Source organism: Peromyscus californicus, unplaced genomic scaffold (assembly GCF_007827085.1).
Source record: "Peromyscus californicus insignis strain IS unplaced genomic scaffold, ASM782708v3 Scaffold_5__1_contigs__length_169319896, whole genome shotgun sequence".
Taxonomy (NCBI): domain Eukaryota; kingdom Metazoa; phylum Chordata; class Mammalia; order Rodentia; family Cricetidae; genus Peromyscus; species Peromyscus californicus.
The window spans coordinates 166940069-166959713 of record NW_026294573.1 but is presented as its reverse complement, the minus strand read 5'-3'; the positions used below and the strand labels follow the sequence as shown (position 1 = coordinate 166959713).

General features: G+C 40.0%; 1 protein-coding gene across 11 annotated transcripts in view; it reads right to left on the bottom strand.

Moving 5' to 3' along the window:
* Stau2 (staufen double-stranded RNA binding protein 2) overlaps positions 1–19645 on the bottom strand; it is a 282382-nt gene that overhangs the window by 207814 nt on the left and 54923 nt on the right. For 8 of the 11 annotated variants that reach the window (XM_052717763.1, XM_052717760.1, XM_052717762.1 and 5 more), the window contains 2 exons: positions 18525–18684; positions 7687–7822 (listed from right to left, as the gene is read on the bottom strand). The exons of 1 other annotated variant lie outside the window; for it this stretch is intronic. In XM_052717763.1, coding sequence (XP_052573723.1) covers positions 7687–7822; positions 18525–18684 — 296 coding nt within the window. Of the gene's footprint in view, positions 1–7686; positions 7823–18524; positions 18685–19645 lie in introns of those variants that run through there. 2 more of the 11 variants (XM_052717766.1, XM_052717768.1) reach the window with 2 other exon arrangements.

Here is a 19645-nt window from a genome sequence, read left to right as displayed (position 1 = left end):
AGCACCACCTAGTGGCCGAAACCAAAACTGCAGGTTTCTCCTATATAACTGCTGCTTCACACACACACACACACACACACACACACACAATGTTGTACTTGCAAATGTTTTGCTGTACTTGCAAATGAAAGGGGCTTTCACAAATAGTGAGGAGCTCATACTGATAGGGCAAGTAACCTCAAAACAGAAAGTTTTAGTAACATTTGAAACACAAGTTGATCATCTCCAATCCAAAACTCCAAAATCTGAAATATTATCCATAATCCAATAGTTCGATGTGCACAAACTTTACACAGGATGGTTGTTATATAACACCACCGTCAGGGTATACATAGAAGACACATGTGAAAGATAAGCAAGCTTCATGTCACCTCAGGTCTCATCCCCAAGATGCCTCACGATGTATGTGTAAATTGTCCACAACTCAAACATAAACTCCAGCATTTAAAACACTTCCGGTCTCAAACATTTGAATGAGGGATACTCGGCCTATCTAACTGAAATGTGAGTTATTTTAAAGTCAGAATCTTCTTGTTGTCATTTTGAGGCAGGGTTTCTCTGTGTAACGGTCCTGGTATCCTAGAACTCACTCTGTAGACCAGGCTGGCCTTGAACTCAGAGATCTGTCTGCCTCTGGCTCCTGAGTGCTGGGATTAAAGGCATGTGCCACCACTCCCGGCACAATCTTTGTTATTTCTAACTTGGCTGGCAATCAACAGAATGAAATAAAGTCAGTTTGAATGGGAAAAAAACAACTCCACAACTTTTAACAGTGCTGAGTTCCTACCAACAGCCACAGCTTCCTGTCAGACTCTTTCTAGGTGTCCTAAACTTACTCCCAGAGCTACTTGGGGAGATGCTGACTTGGGCACCTAGCTTTGCTCACAGGAGGGGGCAGTTTTAGGGAAAACAGTCCTAAGTCTCTTTTGTTTACCTTGCTGTTAGTCCATAGCTGCTCAATGTAAGTCAAGAACTTCACTAGTCCCACTATAAGTAATCACATCAGGAACCCAGCCCTTCCTGACACAAAATGCACTCACCAGATTGGATGACCAGTATGTGTAGCTCCAAGATGACTGATAATAAATAAACACAGCCAAGTCCTTTGAGGAAGAAGATATGATAAACAAAACCACACAAAGTTATGTGGACTCCTAAATAATTCCATTTGCTGCAGAGCCACCACAGACCCCCCCTATTCTAGGGACCCTGGATCCAGAGCTACCTCTCTTGCCTTGTATCCTTCTAATAAACATAAAAAAATTATTGTGATCTGCAGAAATGTGGGTAGATTAATCCCCTTTGCTCCAAATTGGACACATAATCCAGGGTCCGACACTCAAATCTCTACCTGTCCCAAATCCAGTGTGAAAACAAATACTGGAATGAACAGTCTAAACAAATATTTCTTAGATTTCCCTAAGATTACAATAAAAAACAACACACACACAGACACACACACACACATACAGACACACACACACACACACACACACACCCCACCTCCCCCACTCTCCACTCCAAGTCTCCTGGACAGACCACTATGTCCCTTAGGAAGCACAGCAAGAGTGAGCGTCTTTGAAAATAGTCAGGCAAAGAAAAGCCACAGGATCAAGAAAAGGTTAAATGAAAACAAGGAAGTCAAGCCCTATGTCCGGCCTGCCTGAGGGCCTGCCCAACAGATGCCCCAGTTACATGGGGCAGAAGTTCCACCCTCATATAGCATAGTCTGAGTAGTGGCCCTTTCAAAATCTGTGTCAGAAGAACAGGGGCTTTCAGGCCATCTGCCAAACAATAATCCTTTCTCATGTGCAAACAGACAAAACTGATCAACTGTTGATAGGAGGTCTAATTTAAGTCATTCCATTCTTTTCCATGTGATTTATTTATAAAAAGATGGCATGATGGGGCCAGCTAGACTGATCAGCAAGTAAAGGTGCCTGCTGCCAACCAACCCAAAAACCAGAGTTTGAGTGCCAAAATGATAAAGGAGAGCACACGCTCCTGTATGTCGTCCTCTGACCTATACACATGCACGATGACATCATAACTGTATGCACATGCAAACATACATATACGCACACACATGCACACGCACACACACGCAATTTAAGAAGAAAACATTTTACAGATGACATGCAGAAATGCACTTGCTGTGGCCAAAGCCCATGAGTTAAAGGCATGGTGCCTGGTCTGTTGTGTTACTGGAAAACGTACCTTTAGGAAATGGGGCCGGTCATATGAGGGTGCATCATTAGAAGGGTTACTGAGGAGCTGGAGAGATGGCTCAGTGGTTAAGAGCACTTGCTGCCTTTGCAGAAGAGCTCAGTTCAATTCCCAGCACCCACACAGCAGCTCACGACCATCTATAACTCCAGTCCCAGGGGATCCAAGGTCCTCTTCTGACCTCCTCGGACAACAGGCATGCACATGGTGCACACGTACTTGCAGACAAAGCACTCACATGCAGAAACAGCAAGGTAAATCTGAAACTGTTTTAATAATAAAAGAAGGGACGCTGAAGCCTGGTGGTCCCTCTTCCTCCCTCTGCCCCTGGCGTCTGTAAGACGAGTGGCTTCCTGTCATGGACTGCCCGGAGGATACTCTGCTTCCCCACAGGTCCAAAAGCAACAGGGTCCACTCACCAGAGTTGGACTCATCCAAAATTGGAAGCCTGAAGCCATGTGTGGAAGAACATACCTGTAACCTGAGTACTTAAGAGGTAATGTAAAAGGATTAGGAATTCAAAGCTAACCTCAACTACACTGTGAGTTCCTACAGTAGTCTCAATCTGAAAAAGTGAAGGGGAAAAAAAGGGTATCCTTCCGCCCTTTAAAGACAAGGTCATCTCACTCTGTCTCCTAGGTTAGCCTCAAATTCATGCTATCCTCCTGTCTCAGCAAGCTGAATGGCCAAATGCTAGCGTTACGGCAAAAGCCGCCATGGTCAGCTCTGTCACAGTAACAGAGAGCCAATTAACACGTGCATAAACTGTTCTCCAACCTTCCGTAGGTGTCCAGTCTTTTGACACTACAACATGACACTTTCAGCCACAAACATGTTGGGCCAATTTCCTAACTATCCCAGGACACACGCACCATGGGATGTAGGCTAGGCATACCTACTTACAGTCTGCATTTGGATGTTAAATGCTTCTGCGTATAACATGTCAATTAGGGCCTCAGACAAGGAAGAAACAACACAAGATGCAGCCACTGCCGAGGTCTTGGCTGTTAAGGGACAAGTAGTTCCGAATCCAGCCTGTATTGTGGAGTTTGTACAGGAGTGAATCTCTCTCCACTCATCGTAAAACAGAACAGAGAAAAGAACACTCTGCTTAGACCTCTAGATGAGCTCCAGCAGAGAAAATCCAACAGCAAAGAGACAAGGGAGACAACAGCACGGGTCACAGCTAATTACCAGTTATTATAATCTAAGTAGCAAAGGAGAAGCTTTCAAAAGTGCCTGTAAGTCACAGTTCTTGGACTCAACCTTTCAGTCCGTGTTTTAAGCAGCCAAGCACCAGTTAATCTGGAAGTTGACAGGAAATGAGCCACCTCTGCTCTAGTTCTCCACATTTCCAGCTTAAGCTGTCACTGGCAAACTAAGGTGCCGTGTGAAAGGACAATTTTCAGAGCTTATTGAGCAGTGCTGCCCTTCGGGAGAAGGCAGCTGCCCTGCAGACTAGCTCGGTAGCCTGGGATCTTACCTACTGTACCCTGGGTGTTATCAACGGAAAATCCTAAGGACTGCAGAAACCTGAGGGGAGAGCTCATCCCTGGTAGGAGGCGATCTTAGAGAGCATGTGAGTGCAATCCCTGTACCCCATGGCACACACAAATCAGATCTCAAAATCAGAACGAAGGGAAAACGTTAACATTCTTACCAGAACATCTAGAAAAAAAGAAAGGCAAACCCCATCACATGACCCTTGCCCCTCCTACACCTCCTCTCCCCTTGGCGCCTGTTCCAGACACAGTCTGCTGGTTAAGGCAGCCACATGCCAGGCATCTGCTTCACTGCTTTCATTCACGTGGTTTAGTTTGTCCCTGTCCCCACCCCGACCCCAGCCCATTTCTTTAGATCTCTGTCAAGCGGTACCTCCTCAGTGTCTGGGTCCCTCTCACTGACTGCTTCCTCCTCTAGAACATGAACACGCAAACACCAGGACTACTATGTGATAATTCACAGCTTTAGTATCAGATTGTTTTATTTGAAAATAATAAATTCACTAGTTAAAATTTTAGCAAACAATTATAGATATCAAAATACAAAAAAAAATGTTAAAACAAGACTGTCATTGTATTACAATAAAAAGAAAATTTCTTAGTCTGGTCACTATGGAAATAAGCATAGAAGTTCCTCAGAAGGCAAAGACAGAATTACCAACATCATTCCCAAGTAAACAAAGAAACATAAGTCAACAAGCCAGAGATACCTGCACATCCATTGTACTGCTCCATTATTCCCAACAATCACAATATAGAAGCAGCCTGATAAGAAAATGTGGTGTGTATATACAATGGAGTCTTATTCATCCATAAAAAGAACAAACTTAGATGGTTTGCAGGAAAATGGATGGACTGGGAGATCATCAGGTTACATACACAAAATAAACTAGACTTAGAAAGGCACACACTGTGTTTACTCTCATAGGCATAATCCATATTTAAATTTTTTTAAAGACATAAATGCAGAAAAGGTACTCTTTGAAAAAAGAAATGGGGTCAGTAAGAAGGGAAAGAGAGATAAGAAAGGGTAGTGATTAAATTACATGATATACGCATATGAAAATATCATAATGAAATCTGCTATTTTGTACAATTACCATACACTATTTTTAAAAGGGGGGAGATAGAAGCATGGTAACACATGCCTGTAATCTTAGCACTTGGGAAGTCAGCTTGGATTACATACAGAGCACAAGGTTAGCCAGATAATATTGAAAATCTGTCTCAATCCCTCCCCAAAATTAGATAGATTTAAAAAAAGGCGGAAATTAAAAATGAAATATATTACAAGGATAAAATGGACTGGGTGCTCCTTACTCGAGTCTACTGTATGGAAGCGGACAACTAGCTTTATGTATGTCAGGGAACCACAGACTAAAGGAAGATTAACAGATACACATCATGACAAAAAGGTTGGGTAGAGCAACTCTACCTTGCATGCTGAGCCGAGAGCCAGGGGGCTGCTTGGGATGCTGCAGTGAGAATCAGAGATGCTGAGAACAGAGGAGGACTAGAATGACAGAAAACGAGAGGAAAGGCAGCAACGCTGAGGGTTTGGACCAGGTCAGAAAGGGAGATAGTAAGTGCTCTCTGAAAGAGCCGCCAAGCAGGGCTGAGTTAGAAATCATCCCATCCATCAGTTCCAGGTGGGTAAGGAGACCACACAGAGCAGGCATCAAGGACAACATGGGACCTTCCCTGCAGAAGGTCTGCTCTTCCTAGCTTAAGTGAGACCAGCTGAAAAGAAGAGGAGAGCAGAGAAAGTCCAATAGGGAGCCTGAGCAGTAACTCCTAAAGGAACTAATCAGCATTTGGACAGCACTGTGCGAATTTTCTACTACCAAACCAGGAACTATGAAGGATTAAGTTATATACAGACTAAATCTAAATTAGGCTATAGATAAATATATAAAACCTAACAAAAGCATTGACAAACACCTGATCACATATCAAAATTAATTTCTTATACATAACCATGAAATTGTAGGTCAGGTGGTGGTGGCACATGCCTTTAATCCCAGCAGAGGCAGAGAGCGATGGATCTCTGTGAGTTCGAGGCCAACGTGGTCTACAAAGTGAGTCTAGGACAGGCACCAAAACTACACAGAGAAACCCTGTCTCAAAAAAAAAAAAAAAAAAAACACAAAGAAATTGTTTTTTAAATACCAAAGCTAATAAAACTATAGCAAGACACAAAAGTAAAAACCAAACTACAGGCAGAAAAATTACAGACACTATAGGCAGAATGTTAATAATGTTAACACAGACATTTGAAAACTAGTCAGGAAATGGAAAAATAAACAAAATAGATAAAAAGATAAGCAGAAGACACTTGAGAATGAGCCTGTTGGTAGCAGTCATAACCCAGAAGGTTTTTCAATTTCACTTCTTAACCATCAAGCAAAGCAATGTATTTCAAATTCAGAGCTGTCAGATAGAAAACCCTATAATAATGTACATTCAGGAAATAAACAGGAATATAAAACAAATATTTGTAAAAGACTGTAACAAAAAGATTTTTGTAATGTTATTTACTGCAGGGAGGAGGCTAGAAAACAGCTAAGTGATCAAACTGAGATATGCAACTAGAAAATATACCTTGGCCATATGAGGCACTTTATAGCCAGCAAAAAAATATTTCTCAAAGACTAAAAACATGATAAGTGGTCACTAGATTGTGTGAAAGAATTGCACACATAGATTAAACAAATTAAGACACAGACATACAATTGGGCACTGTCCAGCAATTAAAAGAGACAAAATCCAGATATAAGCAATGTTAATGAATCTCAAAGCCAGAGAAACATCATTCACAGTGGAGGAGGGAGAGAGTAAGTGCTGAATCTATGTCTGTGGCAGAACCAGTCTGTGACAACAGACTGGAGGTTACTTCTGGGAAGATGTGTGGCAGGAGCATGGGAGTCCAAGGAAACCCTCTAGGGATGGGAAACGTCTGCGTTTTGATCTGAGTGGTGATATACAAAGACATGCATAAGTTAAAAGTCTGAAGAGAAGACAGGCGCATATACACATAAAGTCATCAAGACATACACCGTCATATATATGTCAGATCATATATATGATCTGTGCATTTTGTTATACATATAGGCATACATGTATTACAGAACTTGGATCCAAAGAACAACTTCATTTCAGTTCAATATATTTATATACAAAGAATAATTTGTTGTTGTTGTTATTTAAGACAGGGTTTCTCTGTATAAAAGCCCTGGTTGTCCTGGATCTTGCTCTGTAGACCAGGCTGGCCTTGAACTCAGAGACCGGAATGCCTCTGCCTCCCAAGTGCTGGGATTAAAGGCATGCACCACCACCACTCAGCTAAGAATAATTTAAAGTAAATCAAAATATTAAGTAAGAGTAGTTAGTTCTGGGATGGCAAGGCATTTCTTTTTTTTTTTCTTTTTTTTACCTTCTGGAATTTTCCACATTCCCTATAATGAGTTTTGAGTAACTTTTACAACAGCAATCTTATTTTTATTTTCAAATTTCTACCACGCTTTTAAGATTATACTTGCAACTGTCACAAACGTGCCAGATCCAACAAAGACTTAGTAAATCCTTCTCTCCAATAATTTCTATAAATCAGAGACTCCAAGTCACTAAAGTGGTCAATCAGGAAGGACACTAAGTTTAGTGTGCTGAGGGAATGAGACTGTCCCATGGCAGGTCAGCGCTGTGGCCTGTGCAGACTGGAAATGTGCCCTGCCTGCAGCAAACACGAGGCCTGCATGGATCACTAAAGAGGGTTTCTGAAATTAGGGGGGTTTGTTTTTGTTCTGTTTTGAACTTCTAATACTCTTGGTGAGCCTGATTCATCCCCAAAATGTTCAATGGCAATTGTGTTCACAATGAAAATAGTCTTAGGATGTCAGAAATTTCTACAATATGCATAAATTAAGTAAATAAGCAACACCACCAAAGAAGCCATACAAACCTCTGATTGTACATGCCCCGGAAGTTGTAATTAGCTCTATAATTTGGGAATGGCTTTGGATCTAATGGCCTGTAGATGGCAGGCTCTCCCCTTTTCATTGCAAGCCCATTCAGTTCCACAGTTGGAGTTATACTACCTGTTTAAAAACAAAATATTAAAAGCACACAAGTGAAATATTTCCACAATAAACCATACAAGTTCTACCTCTAATGCATTTAATAACCACAGAAGAAGGGGAATGGAAGGTCCTCCTGTATGATTCTCTGATTAAGTATAAACAAAGTAAAAAATAGTATTTATGAAATCCCTTTTAAGTTTTAGCACATTCTATACATTCAAATGAAAAATTCAACTGTGTAATTATATTATTTAAAACAAAATAAATATAAGATTCTTAGGTAACTAGTTTGGATATCACTTTTATAAATACCCCAGAAAATGTACATGTATACAATAATTAAAAATATCACCTATTAATATTTTTATTTATTCTTTGTTAATCAAGCAACTAAACTTAGCAATGAATATAGGTTTATCAGTAATTCTTGGACTTATCTGATGAAAAACACATTTTTTTCCCTCTATAATCAATGAAACAAAGTAAATATAAGTGATAATCTGTGGCGATACTTTCAAAACCAAAAATGTGCTCCATTCTCAGGAAATACTGAAAAACAAACACAAAGTTCAATCATCCCCTACAAAGAGCACCCATGTGGCAGCAGACGCGTAAGCACCGCAGTGCACACCCTGACCAAGAGGACAGCCGAGCAGCTCGCTCCCATTTGTTCCGCTCGCTTGCTTTTTAATGCAACAAGGCCAGTGTGGACTCCACCCTACCTTTCATCTGAGGAAATGGAAATATGAGTATTTATTTGCCTTTTTTTTTAAGATATAGCCAAAACTTTTTTAAATGAAATTTTTACATAATTATACAAAAATTTCCATCAAAATGGGGGAAAGAAACCACTAAAACACAAAGAAAACTCAATGTAATTGTGAACTGAGTTGGTGATATCACCAGTAAGAAATCTGTAATTACCTCCTTAAATTAATTTTTAAATTAGCTATGCTAAAATACCCATGAGATTTTTCCAAAGAAAAAAACAAAACAATCTCAAACTGTTCTCCATAATCACATTGTCAGCAACATGATTTTTTAATAATAATATACTTTTAATTCAAATAAAATTAAATCAAAATACAGACAGAAACAAATATTTTTAAAGAAAACACCACAACTGCACTAAAAGTAATCCAAACTGGTAGCCTTAACTGTGCAAACAGCAATTATTTCAAATGACTTTAAACACAGCAAGTACTCATGTGGTCTAAAGAAAAGGAAATTGTGAACTATTTCTAGCAACCATGCAATTAGTAATATTGGCACTGTTATTACATTATTGTACATCCACAGATAGGTACAAGACAAATTTAAGTACAAGTAATTGTGTTTATGTTAGAACCAGAGAAGGAAATATAAAATCAAATACATTAAGTAATCTAAGCTTAAAACATGAACTGAAAATGTAAGTAAGGTCCATGATGTATTTCTCTTTAAAAAAAAGAAATAGAAGAAAGAAGAAGAGGAGGAGGAGAAAGGGGGTGAGTCTGGGGTGGACTGCATGTTCAAAGCCTTGGGTTTGATCCCAACCCCATTTAAGGTAGGGAATGGTAGTGCGTGCCTGTAATCCCAGCAAATACAGAAGAGCAGAAGATTAAGATTATCTATGCACATCTACATACTGAGGTAAAGGCCATCCTGGGCTCTATCTCAAAAGTAAAAATAAAAATGTTTGGCCGGGCGGTGGTGGCGCACGCCTTTAATCCCAGCACTTGGGAGGCAGAGCCAGGCGGATCTCTGTGAGTTCGAGGCCAGCCTGGTCTCCAAAGCGAGTTCCAGGAAAGGCACAAAGCTACACAGAGAAACCCTGTCTCGAAAAACCAAAAAAAAAAATAAATAAATAAATAAATAAAATAAAATTAAAACGTTTAAAGGAATATAGCATTTCCTAGTTCTGTCAGCTTAAGAGGGTCCATGCAATGTACTGGCAATGAAGTCAGCCAGCACCTAGAATGTGGCACCACTCCCCATTAACATTTAAAAATATGCACTTATTCCAGATCTGCACATGTCGCTGATAAGGGGAAGAGATCAAATGCTTATCTTGCCTTTCCTGAATAAACTGCATCCAGAATAAAACAATGAAAGGAAACATTCTTCATATTAGCTGGGATATCAGCAAAAGGAATGATGTCTTCCAAAAAGTCACTAGCTTGTAACTGGTGATAAAACACCAGACACTCTAGGCAACAAAAGCAGCATGCTGCTACAGCCCCCTGGCCTAATGTTAAGGGGAAGCTTGCTGACAGATTACTGGCCACCATCTCCTGAGTCCATGGGTCAATCTTAAAATCAAGAGACCACAAGAAATTGTCCTCTGATCTAGTGCTACAAGGAGACTACTACCCACTAAGCAGTATTGCCAGCCTCAAGCCTGAAGCTATGTAGCCTTTATGTCTTCAGTCTACAAGATCCAGATAAGGGTCTACAACACACCAGTACAGTCAGCAAAAGCAAGCACATGGGCAATTCTACAGAACTAATGACCTGGTCCAACAAGCAGTCTGCATGAAGAACAGAGCTGGAAAAGGATTCTGTGTCTGCAGACCAAATGCAATGAAGGGATCTCTTCCATCCTTCACTAAAACAAACGAACTATAAAAAATGAGCAGTAAGGAGAATCTGCACCCTGCACAATCTTAATGTTAAGGAATCATTACTTTCTTTGCTTGATACTGGTAAGAGCCCTCATCTTAAAAAGCATTTGTATGACAAAGTAAACTGATCTGTTTTTAAAATATCCCAGGGCCTACAATCCCAGTACTCACGAGGCTGAGGCAGATGGATGTGAATTAAAGGCCAGGTGAGATCTTCCACAGTGAGTCCCCAGTAGACTGGGCAAGACTCCATCTCATCTCCCATATACATATACATTATGTGTGTGCAGATATGTGTTATAAATTATATATTATGTATGTATATATAGCATGTATGTGTTATATGTGTATATAGATGTGTATATGTGTGTGTATATGTGTGTGTATATGCATTATGTAATTTATATGTGCATATAACACATATATATATATATATAGTGTGTGTGTGTGTGTGTGTGTGTGTGTGTGTGTGTGTGTGTGTGTACATATCTCAGGAAGAAGATAAATGAGAAGTAAGATTAACGGGCATGAGCTCACCTAGAGATGGTGTGGGGGGCATTCAGTATCTTGTTCTACTTAGGTGCACATTTTTTTAATGTTGGAATAAAAAGATACAATGCAAAATCTGGTCAAGTTTTATTTTAAGTATTAAAATGGGTTATTTAAACATATACGGATATGCCTGGACTGAATCTACCAGGTTGAGCTAAATCCCCAGGGGAGTCCTTGCCCTGGAATAGATGGGAATAAGGGGTGGACTGGGGGGAAGGAGGGGAGGTGGCGCGGGAGGAGGAAGGACAGGGGAATCTGTGGCTGATATGTAAAATTAATCAAATTATAAAATTAAAAAAAAATATGGATATACATATACAGGAAACCTTTATATTGTGGAAAATTTAACAAAAAATCTGTACCGTTAGTTTGAATTATGCCTTTTAGATCATGTACCTAATACTCCTTTATTACACAGAATAGGAAACAAACTGGATTTAATAGCAATTGGTTACTGGATTGAACAGCAATTCAATTAGTCCAAATCCCTAATTTTCTGAAAATTCAAGGACAAAAGGAGTCTCCTTTTCTCTCTCCCTCTCCCTGTCGTTCTTTCTATATTTTACTGAGGGAGTAAGGCAAACACACAAACCTAAGCCTAAGCTCAGTGACTTAGACATAAAGATTCACAGGCTCACCACCACACTCCAGAACATTCCATCACCCACAAAGTTCCTCTTTCCAATTGACACCTGGCACCCTAAGTGACTCACTCTGACCCCTGTTATTACATACTGGTTAGTGTGTTCTTGATAGATGAAGAAATACTTCTGTTTTGCATCTTTTAATTTGCATTAATAATTTGCATATATCTGTTTTTAATTTTTTATATCATTGAATGAAAATATCAATATTTGTTCATTTGCTATTGATGGAACATTTTTGAGTTGTCTGCAGTTAGGGAATAGTATTGATAAGACCATTTCTGAATAAGTCATGTACTAGATACGTACTCAATGCTTGTGGATACTGACCTAGAGGCAGAAGTGTTGGATCACAGAGCAGACCTGTTTAACTTTACTAGAAACTGCCCAACAATCTTCCAAGGAATTTAGTTAACAATAAAGTCTATGTCTTTAAGTTTACATTTTAAATTTCATAAGGATTTCAGCTTAAAGATTAAAATATTTATCAGAAACCAAGATTTATGAACTAAATCTTGACTTAAATGATTCTTTTGAGGTAGGGTATACAGTCTACGTAGCCTAGACTAACCTCAAACTTAACCTTGTAGCCCTAGCTGGCCTTAACTTCCAACCTGCTGCCTTAGCCTCCAGTGTGAGCCACCATCCTGGCAAAATTTATGACATTTTGAATTCCTTTCTGTAATAACTATTCAGCCACAACTACTGTAAAATTCAGATGAGAGGAGCTTTCAAAACCCCAATCTGTAAGCTAAGGAAATAAGAATTTAATTTATTTGAAAATCCCAATATGAGGCAGTCAACAGTGAAGTAATCTATACATACTCCTGGGTACAATACATCTGCCACCACATCACAAACTGTATTTTAGAGTAAGTCAAGTATTCTGTGCATACTATTTAAACTAAAGAAGCTCAAACAATTTCCTCATTGGAAAGTAAGACCACTGCACTGGAAAATTAGAAAGGAAGCCCAGGACACGTGTGGTAAAAGCCTTCAAAGAACGAGGCTGACCCCAACATGCACACCTTCCTTCTCTCCACAAGAGCACCTCTACAGAGCTAAGAGGAGCCTCCGAGGGACAATCCGCACTCCTGTTCTCAGGGTACATAAGGATGATTACTACTCGGGGTTCCTCAGGTATCAGAGGCTGCATGTTTGCTGGGGATTCTTGGGTTATTTTTGACATTATTTACTTCATGTCTACGTGAGTGGGTGGACAGGAGCCATGGCGCCCATGCAGGGTCAGAGGACAACTCACACAAGTTGGTTCTCTCCTTCCACCATGGGAACCCCAAGAAATTAGCTTAAGTTGTCAGGCTTGGTGACAAATACCTTTGACCCACTGAGACATTCACAGGCCCAGGTTTGTTTAAACATAATGTTAATTGATGTAAAATTATATATATTTATGAGTATCATGTGATATTTTGATATGGTTCTTAGATATATTAAAGGGACATTCTAATTATCAGTGCTAAATATAAAAAGTTCAATAACTAGGTACATAGTTATACATAATAATTTTGAATTTCTATATATGACAACTCAAAGAAAAAAGGCCACTATTAGTTTTTAAGGAATAACATGTTACTAACGCTAGAAACAGCTTTGCAGGAAGTTAGGAAAGTCCTGAACACAGTATTCACCCAACAATTAAGTGCTAGAAGATGGAAGGATTAACTGACCAAGCAAGGTTCCTTGCAGAAATGACTGGCACACAGCCAGGACAAAGAACGTACAAGATGGCCTAGGAACTCCTTTCTACACCAGAAAGCCAGAGGCACCCAAAGAACGGTGAGAAGACAGCAGGAGCCAGAGTCAACTGAAGGGCCACAGCATCACTGGCAAAACCTGAGGTAATTTTAGCATCAAAATAAAGCAGTTATGGTGGCACATGTCTGCAGTCTCAACGACTCCGGGAGCTGAGAAGAAGAGAAGGAAAAGCACCTGAGCCCAGGTGTGTACCAGCCCAGCAACAGAGAAAGACCATTTCTTTAAAACAAACACAGCAACGTAAACCCTCGGGGTCTACATAGTACAGCTTGGCGGCAGAGCACATGCTTAGCATAGATGGACTTGGGCTCAATCCCCAGGACAAAAATCAAATGAAGTGACAGGTTTGAAGTCAGTAAGAGGAAGCACAGGGTCTACAATGACATAAATACAAAAAAAAAAAAAAAAAAAAGAGGGAATAGAGAATTTTGGAGTGCCAAGGCCAACTAATGAATGAAAAGGAATTCTAGAATTCAAAGTAAATCACTTTAGCAAACTTAAGGGTTGTAATAGATTCAGACAAGTATTAATAATGGATGCTAAATTTGGCAGGCTAAAGAAAATTTGATGAGGAACAGGATATTTATAAATGTTTCTACATGGTCTCAAAATATCACTTCAAAATGCTTATTTGCTTGCTACTTATTAATATGGCAGCTATCGATCAACTTTATAGCAGAGAGGTCTTGCAGGCATACTCTTCACCAGCTGGCCAAAGTCATCACATCACTACAAAGGAAATCAGTAGCTATAAGCCCTGAGTCCATTTTACTTTGGAGATATCCATATTAAGAATGTAAAAACCCTGAGGAAACACCAGACACACACTACCAAGAAGCACTGTACAAACTATGGTAGCTGTGCGAGTGTGGTAGCCGGACTCATCCCAAAGGCCGAGGTCCTACAGGAGGTTCCGGAAACTGGATGTGCCAGATTAAAACGGAATGGAGGAAGATGGCATTAAGTACATTAAGCACATGATTGTGATTACACTAGATCTTTAAAAGACAGTCAGCAAAATATGGGCAGAGTCTGTGAAATAAACGATACTCCCACTTTACTTTCTAACAAGAGACTGCCTATGCACTCAGAAAATGCACACAGAGTCAGGTGTGGTGGCTCCCATCTGAAACAGCATAGAGGCTGAGGCAGGAGGACTGTCCCAAATTCCAGGCCAGCCAGGCCTATAGTAGAAGACACTGTCAGGAAAGAGGGGGAGAAGGAAGGGAACACTGCAATACCACAGGGAAGAGGAACACTTGCATCACCTACCCCCAGATGGCTCAAAACTGCCAACCATGGGGTACTGGGTGAAAGGTACACCGGATCTATTTCTACAAATTTTATATAAACCTGAAATTACTTCAAAAGTTAAAAAAGAAAGAAGTAAAGTCATGCTATAAGATATTTCTAGCTACCTGGCAGGCCAACCAGGCTGTGAAGGAATTTTCCACCTCTCTGGGCTACAGCTGAGGTCCATCCACCTAAGGGACTCAATCTCTCCCACTTAACAGGCTCCTCATTTCCAGCTGTACTTGCGTGGGTACCACAAAGCTGCCTCTGCAGTGTGCCAACTGCACAAAATATACTGAGACAACAGGTCTCAAACTCTATCCCACATGACATATAAATAAACTTGACTCCTGACAGACTTGAGGTCTCAATTAACAATACAAAACAATAACACTTCTAAAAATAACATGAAGTATCTTCACAGCCTTGAAAGAGATGAGATTTAGCAAATAACATATTAAAAAGCACTTAAAAGACTGATAAATCTATCATCATTAAAATAGAAGAATTTCTATTCTTCAAAATGCAACCTTAAGAATTTCAAAAGAGGCGCTGGAGAGATGGCTCAGGGGTTAAGAGCATTGACTGCTCTTCTAGAGGATCCAGGTTCAATTCTCAGCACCCACATGGCAGCTCACAATGTCTATAACTCCAGTTCCAGGAGACCAGACAACCTCACAGAGACATACATGTAGGCAAAAACATCAATGCACATAAAATAATAAATAAATAAATTATTTTTTAAAAAGAATTTAAAAAGAAGTCAGACATGGTGGCACACACCTTTAGGCCCAGCCCTAAAGGCAGAGACAGGCAGATCTCTGTCAGTTTGAGGTCAGCCTGGAGCACATAGCAAGTTCCAAGACAGCTAGGACTACACAAAGACAGTCTCAAAAAGCAACAACAAACAAAAAAAGAATTTCAAAAGATATTCTGCAATATTCTGAAAAATATTCTGCAATATATATTGAATATATCTCAATATATAAATATATATCTCACAAACTGTGAATCTAGAATATGTAAGAAACCCACAAGTCTTTAAAACAGAACATAATTTTTAAACAATTGTATATACCAACTGTCCCTTTTCAACAGAGACTATGCTAACGCCAATGGACAAAAGACACCATCAACAAACACATTCCACATTTGTTGCTAGGGAAATGCAAATGAAAACCACACTTTATTTGAGACCCCTAGCACAGAACAGTTAAGACTGCAAGCTGAAAAGTCAATGTTGAACAAGGACACAGAGAGCCTTCCTAACTGCGAGTGGAGTTCTTGGCAGTGCATGCTAATTCTGAGCACATGGAAACCTGTTACCCAGCAGTTCCAATTCCAGCTTCACTCCTAACAGAATGGTGTGTGTACATGAATGTTCACAGCAGAATTATTTCCAACAATTCCAATGTGGAAATAATTCAAGTATGTGTGCACTGGAATGCTATACAGCAATGAAACGGCTGAATCTCACCAACACCAATGTAAAAAGGAGGCATCAGCAAAGCAGCCCATGTGATTCGGACATGCAGTCACAACTCAAGAGACACTCAGGACGGCTTCCTTCTGAAGGAGGGACGCTGCTGCGGCAATGGCAGAGCCTGACGTCGTGTTTCACAGGGCAGCTCTCTCCAGCTCTGCAATCGTGATTTGTGCCCTTGCCTGCACGGATCTAAGTCTATCCAAGTGTTCTTCCTTTTTCTGTCTCCCTCCAACACTCCACAGTGGAAACATGTCTCTACTGGACTTCCAGGCTTTCCTGCTGTCACACTTTGAGTCTCACTGAGGTGTTCCTTGCTATCGTCCCCTGCCTTTTAGCACAGGGTGCAGAACTTAGCTCACAAGCCATCCTGCTGTCATTAAATGCCATGGGGAGCTCCTTCCCTCCGCACCAACGCCCATTCCCACTGCCTCAAAGAGAAGGATACACAATATTCAGTACATGGTAGGGCTTCTTAATGTATTTATTCAAAACTATGGCACTGACTGCCTAGCTGATCACCTTGCGTTCTTGTCTTCTACCTCCCAATCACATGTCAAATGTCATATGCTAAAATGCTCTTTTAAAGCATCATCCACTTGTTGATAGATATTAAGCCTTGTTGATAGATATTAAGTGCCCTAAATGACCAAAAAAAAGAAAAAAGTCCATCTTGTAAAGGAAGTGCTTGGGTCTTTTACAGTGTACCCGCTCTCCACCTACATCTTCACTCTTACTTCCTACGATAACTAAAATCATCACCACACACAAATGGCTTTTTACCAAACCCAATGACCAGATTCTGACTCCTGGGCCCTTCTTTGTCATAGTATTCAGTCTAGAATGTTCTTTCCTTTCCCCCTCTCTTCTTTCAAGGTCTACATCTTACTTCAGTCAATATGATCATTACTTTTAACATTAACGGCTGCTATTATTCACGTGGCACTTAAAGTCAACCATTAAATTATATATTTGTGTACAATACTGTAAGATCCTCACAGAAAAAGAGGTTGTATACCTCTTATATATGTAACAGCAAGTGTTTAATACATACTGGTAAACTATACACAATCATAAAGGGTTTTTTGTTTTGTATTTTTAGTTGGCTGTTTTGTTTTGTTTTTTTGGTTGGTTTGTTGGTTGGTTGTTTTCTGTTATTGTTGTTTTGGTTTTTGTTTGTTTGTTTTTTTTGAGACGGTTTCTCTGTATAACAGCCCTATCTCTTTTGGAACTTGATTTGTAGACCAGGCTGGCCTCAAACTCACATAGATCTGCCTACCTCTGCCTCCTGAGAGCTGGGATTCAAGGCGTGCACCACCACCGCCCGGCTAATCACGAAGTTTTACAAATCACCAAAGTAGGTCATCTTTACTAAGCTCTAACTGAACAAGCTGGGCTTCTTCGCCATTGTAGTAACGTGTGTACTATTTACACAAGCTTCCTCAAAGAATGCTGGAACAAGCTGAACAGGGGCAAAGGGTCTGCTAATTGGGAAAGAGCTTTGAAAGAGCAGACTGTATCTACAAAGCACAGGACAGTCAAGAAGAAGTGCTTCCGTGACCTGAGTATGAGGACAAGCTCAGGGCTAATTTAACAGAGTAGAGTCACCATTAACTAATGAGTGGACCTCACTTTATTAAAAAAGGCTTAACGCAGTACTAGCACTGATTTTAAGGTAAGAATATATTAATAGGTTAACAAATGAATGTGTAAACAGACACATGGCTGAAAGTGAACTAAGAAGAACTTTATTAATTGATGTTATCAATTAATGACTCTGGCTAACACAGGCTTGCCTCTCCCAAAAGACAACTGGACATGTGATGTTGCTGGCAGTGATGCAATCAAAACAGCTTTCAAAAACTGTTCTTAGAAGCTTGCCTAGCAAGCACAAGGCCCTAGGTTCGGTCCTCAGCTCCGGAAAAAATAAAAATTAAAAAGAAAAAAAAAGATTTGAGGGGTTCTTAATAAACTTCATATGAATGTTCTAAATTACCAGTTGTTTTAAAATTTTTACACCAACAAGCAAAATATTTATAACTTTGCATTAAACTAAAAAGGAATTAACTTAATTATTAAAATTTATCACATACACTTTAAAAAGCGAAACAATTCCTTTACTTACTTCCTGTATTTGTACCCACATGTGCTTTTGCCAACACTCAAAGGAACAGCTTTTACGGTGTCCACTAAGGTGAACTTTACAAACAACTGTACCTGTCTTCTCTGCTGTTGTCTTCATTACTGTGTGTGTGTGTGCGCGCTAGGAACTTGGTACCTGTGTGACTCACCTACTATACAATGCAACACACAAAGAAAAGTAACACATCAGCTCACAGCACAAAGAAGGAAACAAATCAATGCCATACCTGGGTTATTATTGACATTACTTTTGGGTGGTTTCTGAACTGGTTTGGGAAGCGTGGATTCCGTCAAAGCTTTATTAGCAACAGCCTGCTGGGCCTTCTTTATACTGCTCCCTTCGGATTCCCATGTCTGCTCACCAAGACTCAGCTGCACTGAGAACATCTTAGAAAAATACAGACAGACAAAGAAAACATAAAAATTTTCAGGTACCAAAACTAGTGGTCTGAGAGAACACACACACACACACACACACACACACACACACACACACACACACACACACACACTATAGAACCAAAATTATAGCAGAAGCATATTAGAGATTGTTTGCAACAACAACAACAACAACAAAACATTTACTACCAAGTGAAACGATGTCAAGAGGTAGTACCAAATTGTCTGATCCCCTCGAAAGACGTAACAGTAGCTCTAAATACAAGTTTTAAACAGACCAGACTAAGACAAAACTCTTTCCAAAATAGAATCACATTGCTAATGTCATTCCAACAGTCCTTGGGAAAGTACTGCGTACAACAAGTAAGAGAAACTGAAGAGATGTCAAAAGGCCATGACATCCTGACACTTTCATTAACCCTGTGTCTGGAGTGTTCACTCAGCACAATGTAACCAATGACTTAGGTGTCCTATTAACACTCATTTCCCACAATGTGCATTTAACCAGCACATAAATTCTATCAGGATACCTTCAAAAACATTTCTCAAATCTTTCTCATCTTTCTGACCAGGACACTTGTACTAGACCCACCCTTTACCTTGTTGTGTTTAGATATAATAATCGAAACTCATTGCTGCCAAATCTGTGTATAGTGGTTTGAATTAAAATAGCCTCCATGGACACACATACTTGAATACTTGGTCCCCAGTTGGTGAAACTGTTTGGGAAGGAGTAGGAGGAGTGGCCTTGCTAGAAGTATGTCACTGGGGACTACCTCCGAGGTTTCAAAAGCGTTAGCTCTCTCTGCCTTCTGTTTGTAGTCTGAGGTGTGAGCTCCCACCTGCGGCTCCAGCCACCTGCTACCTCCACACCACCATCATGGACTACTTATCTCTCTGGAATCATAAGCCCAAAACAAACTCTTCTTGATCATGGAATCCATCATAG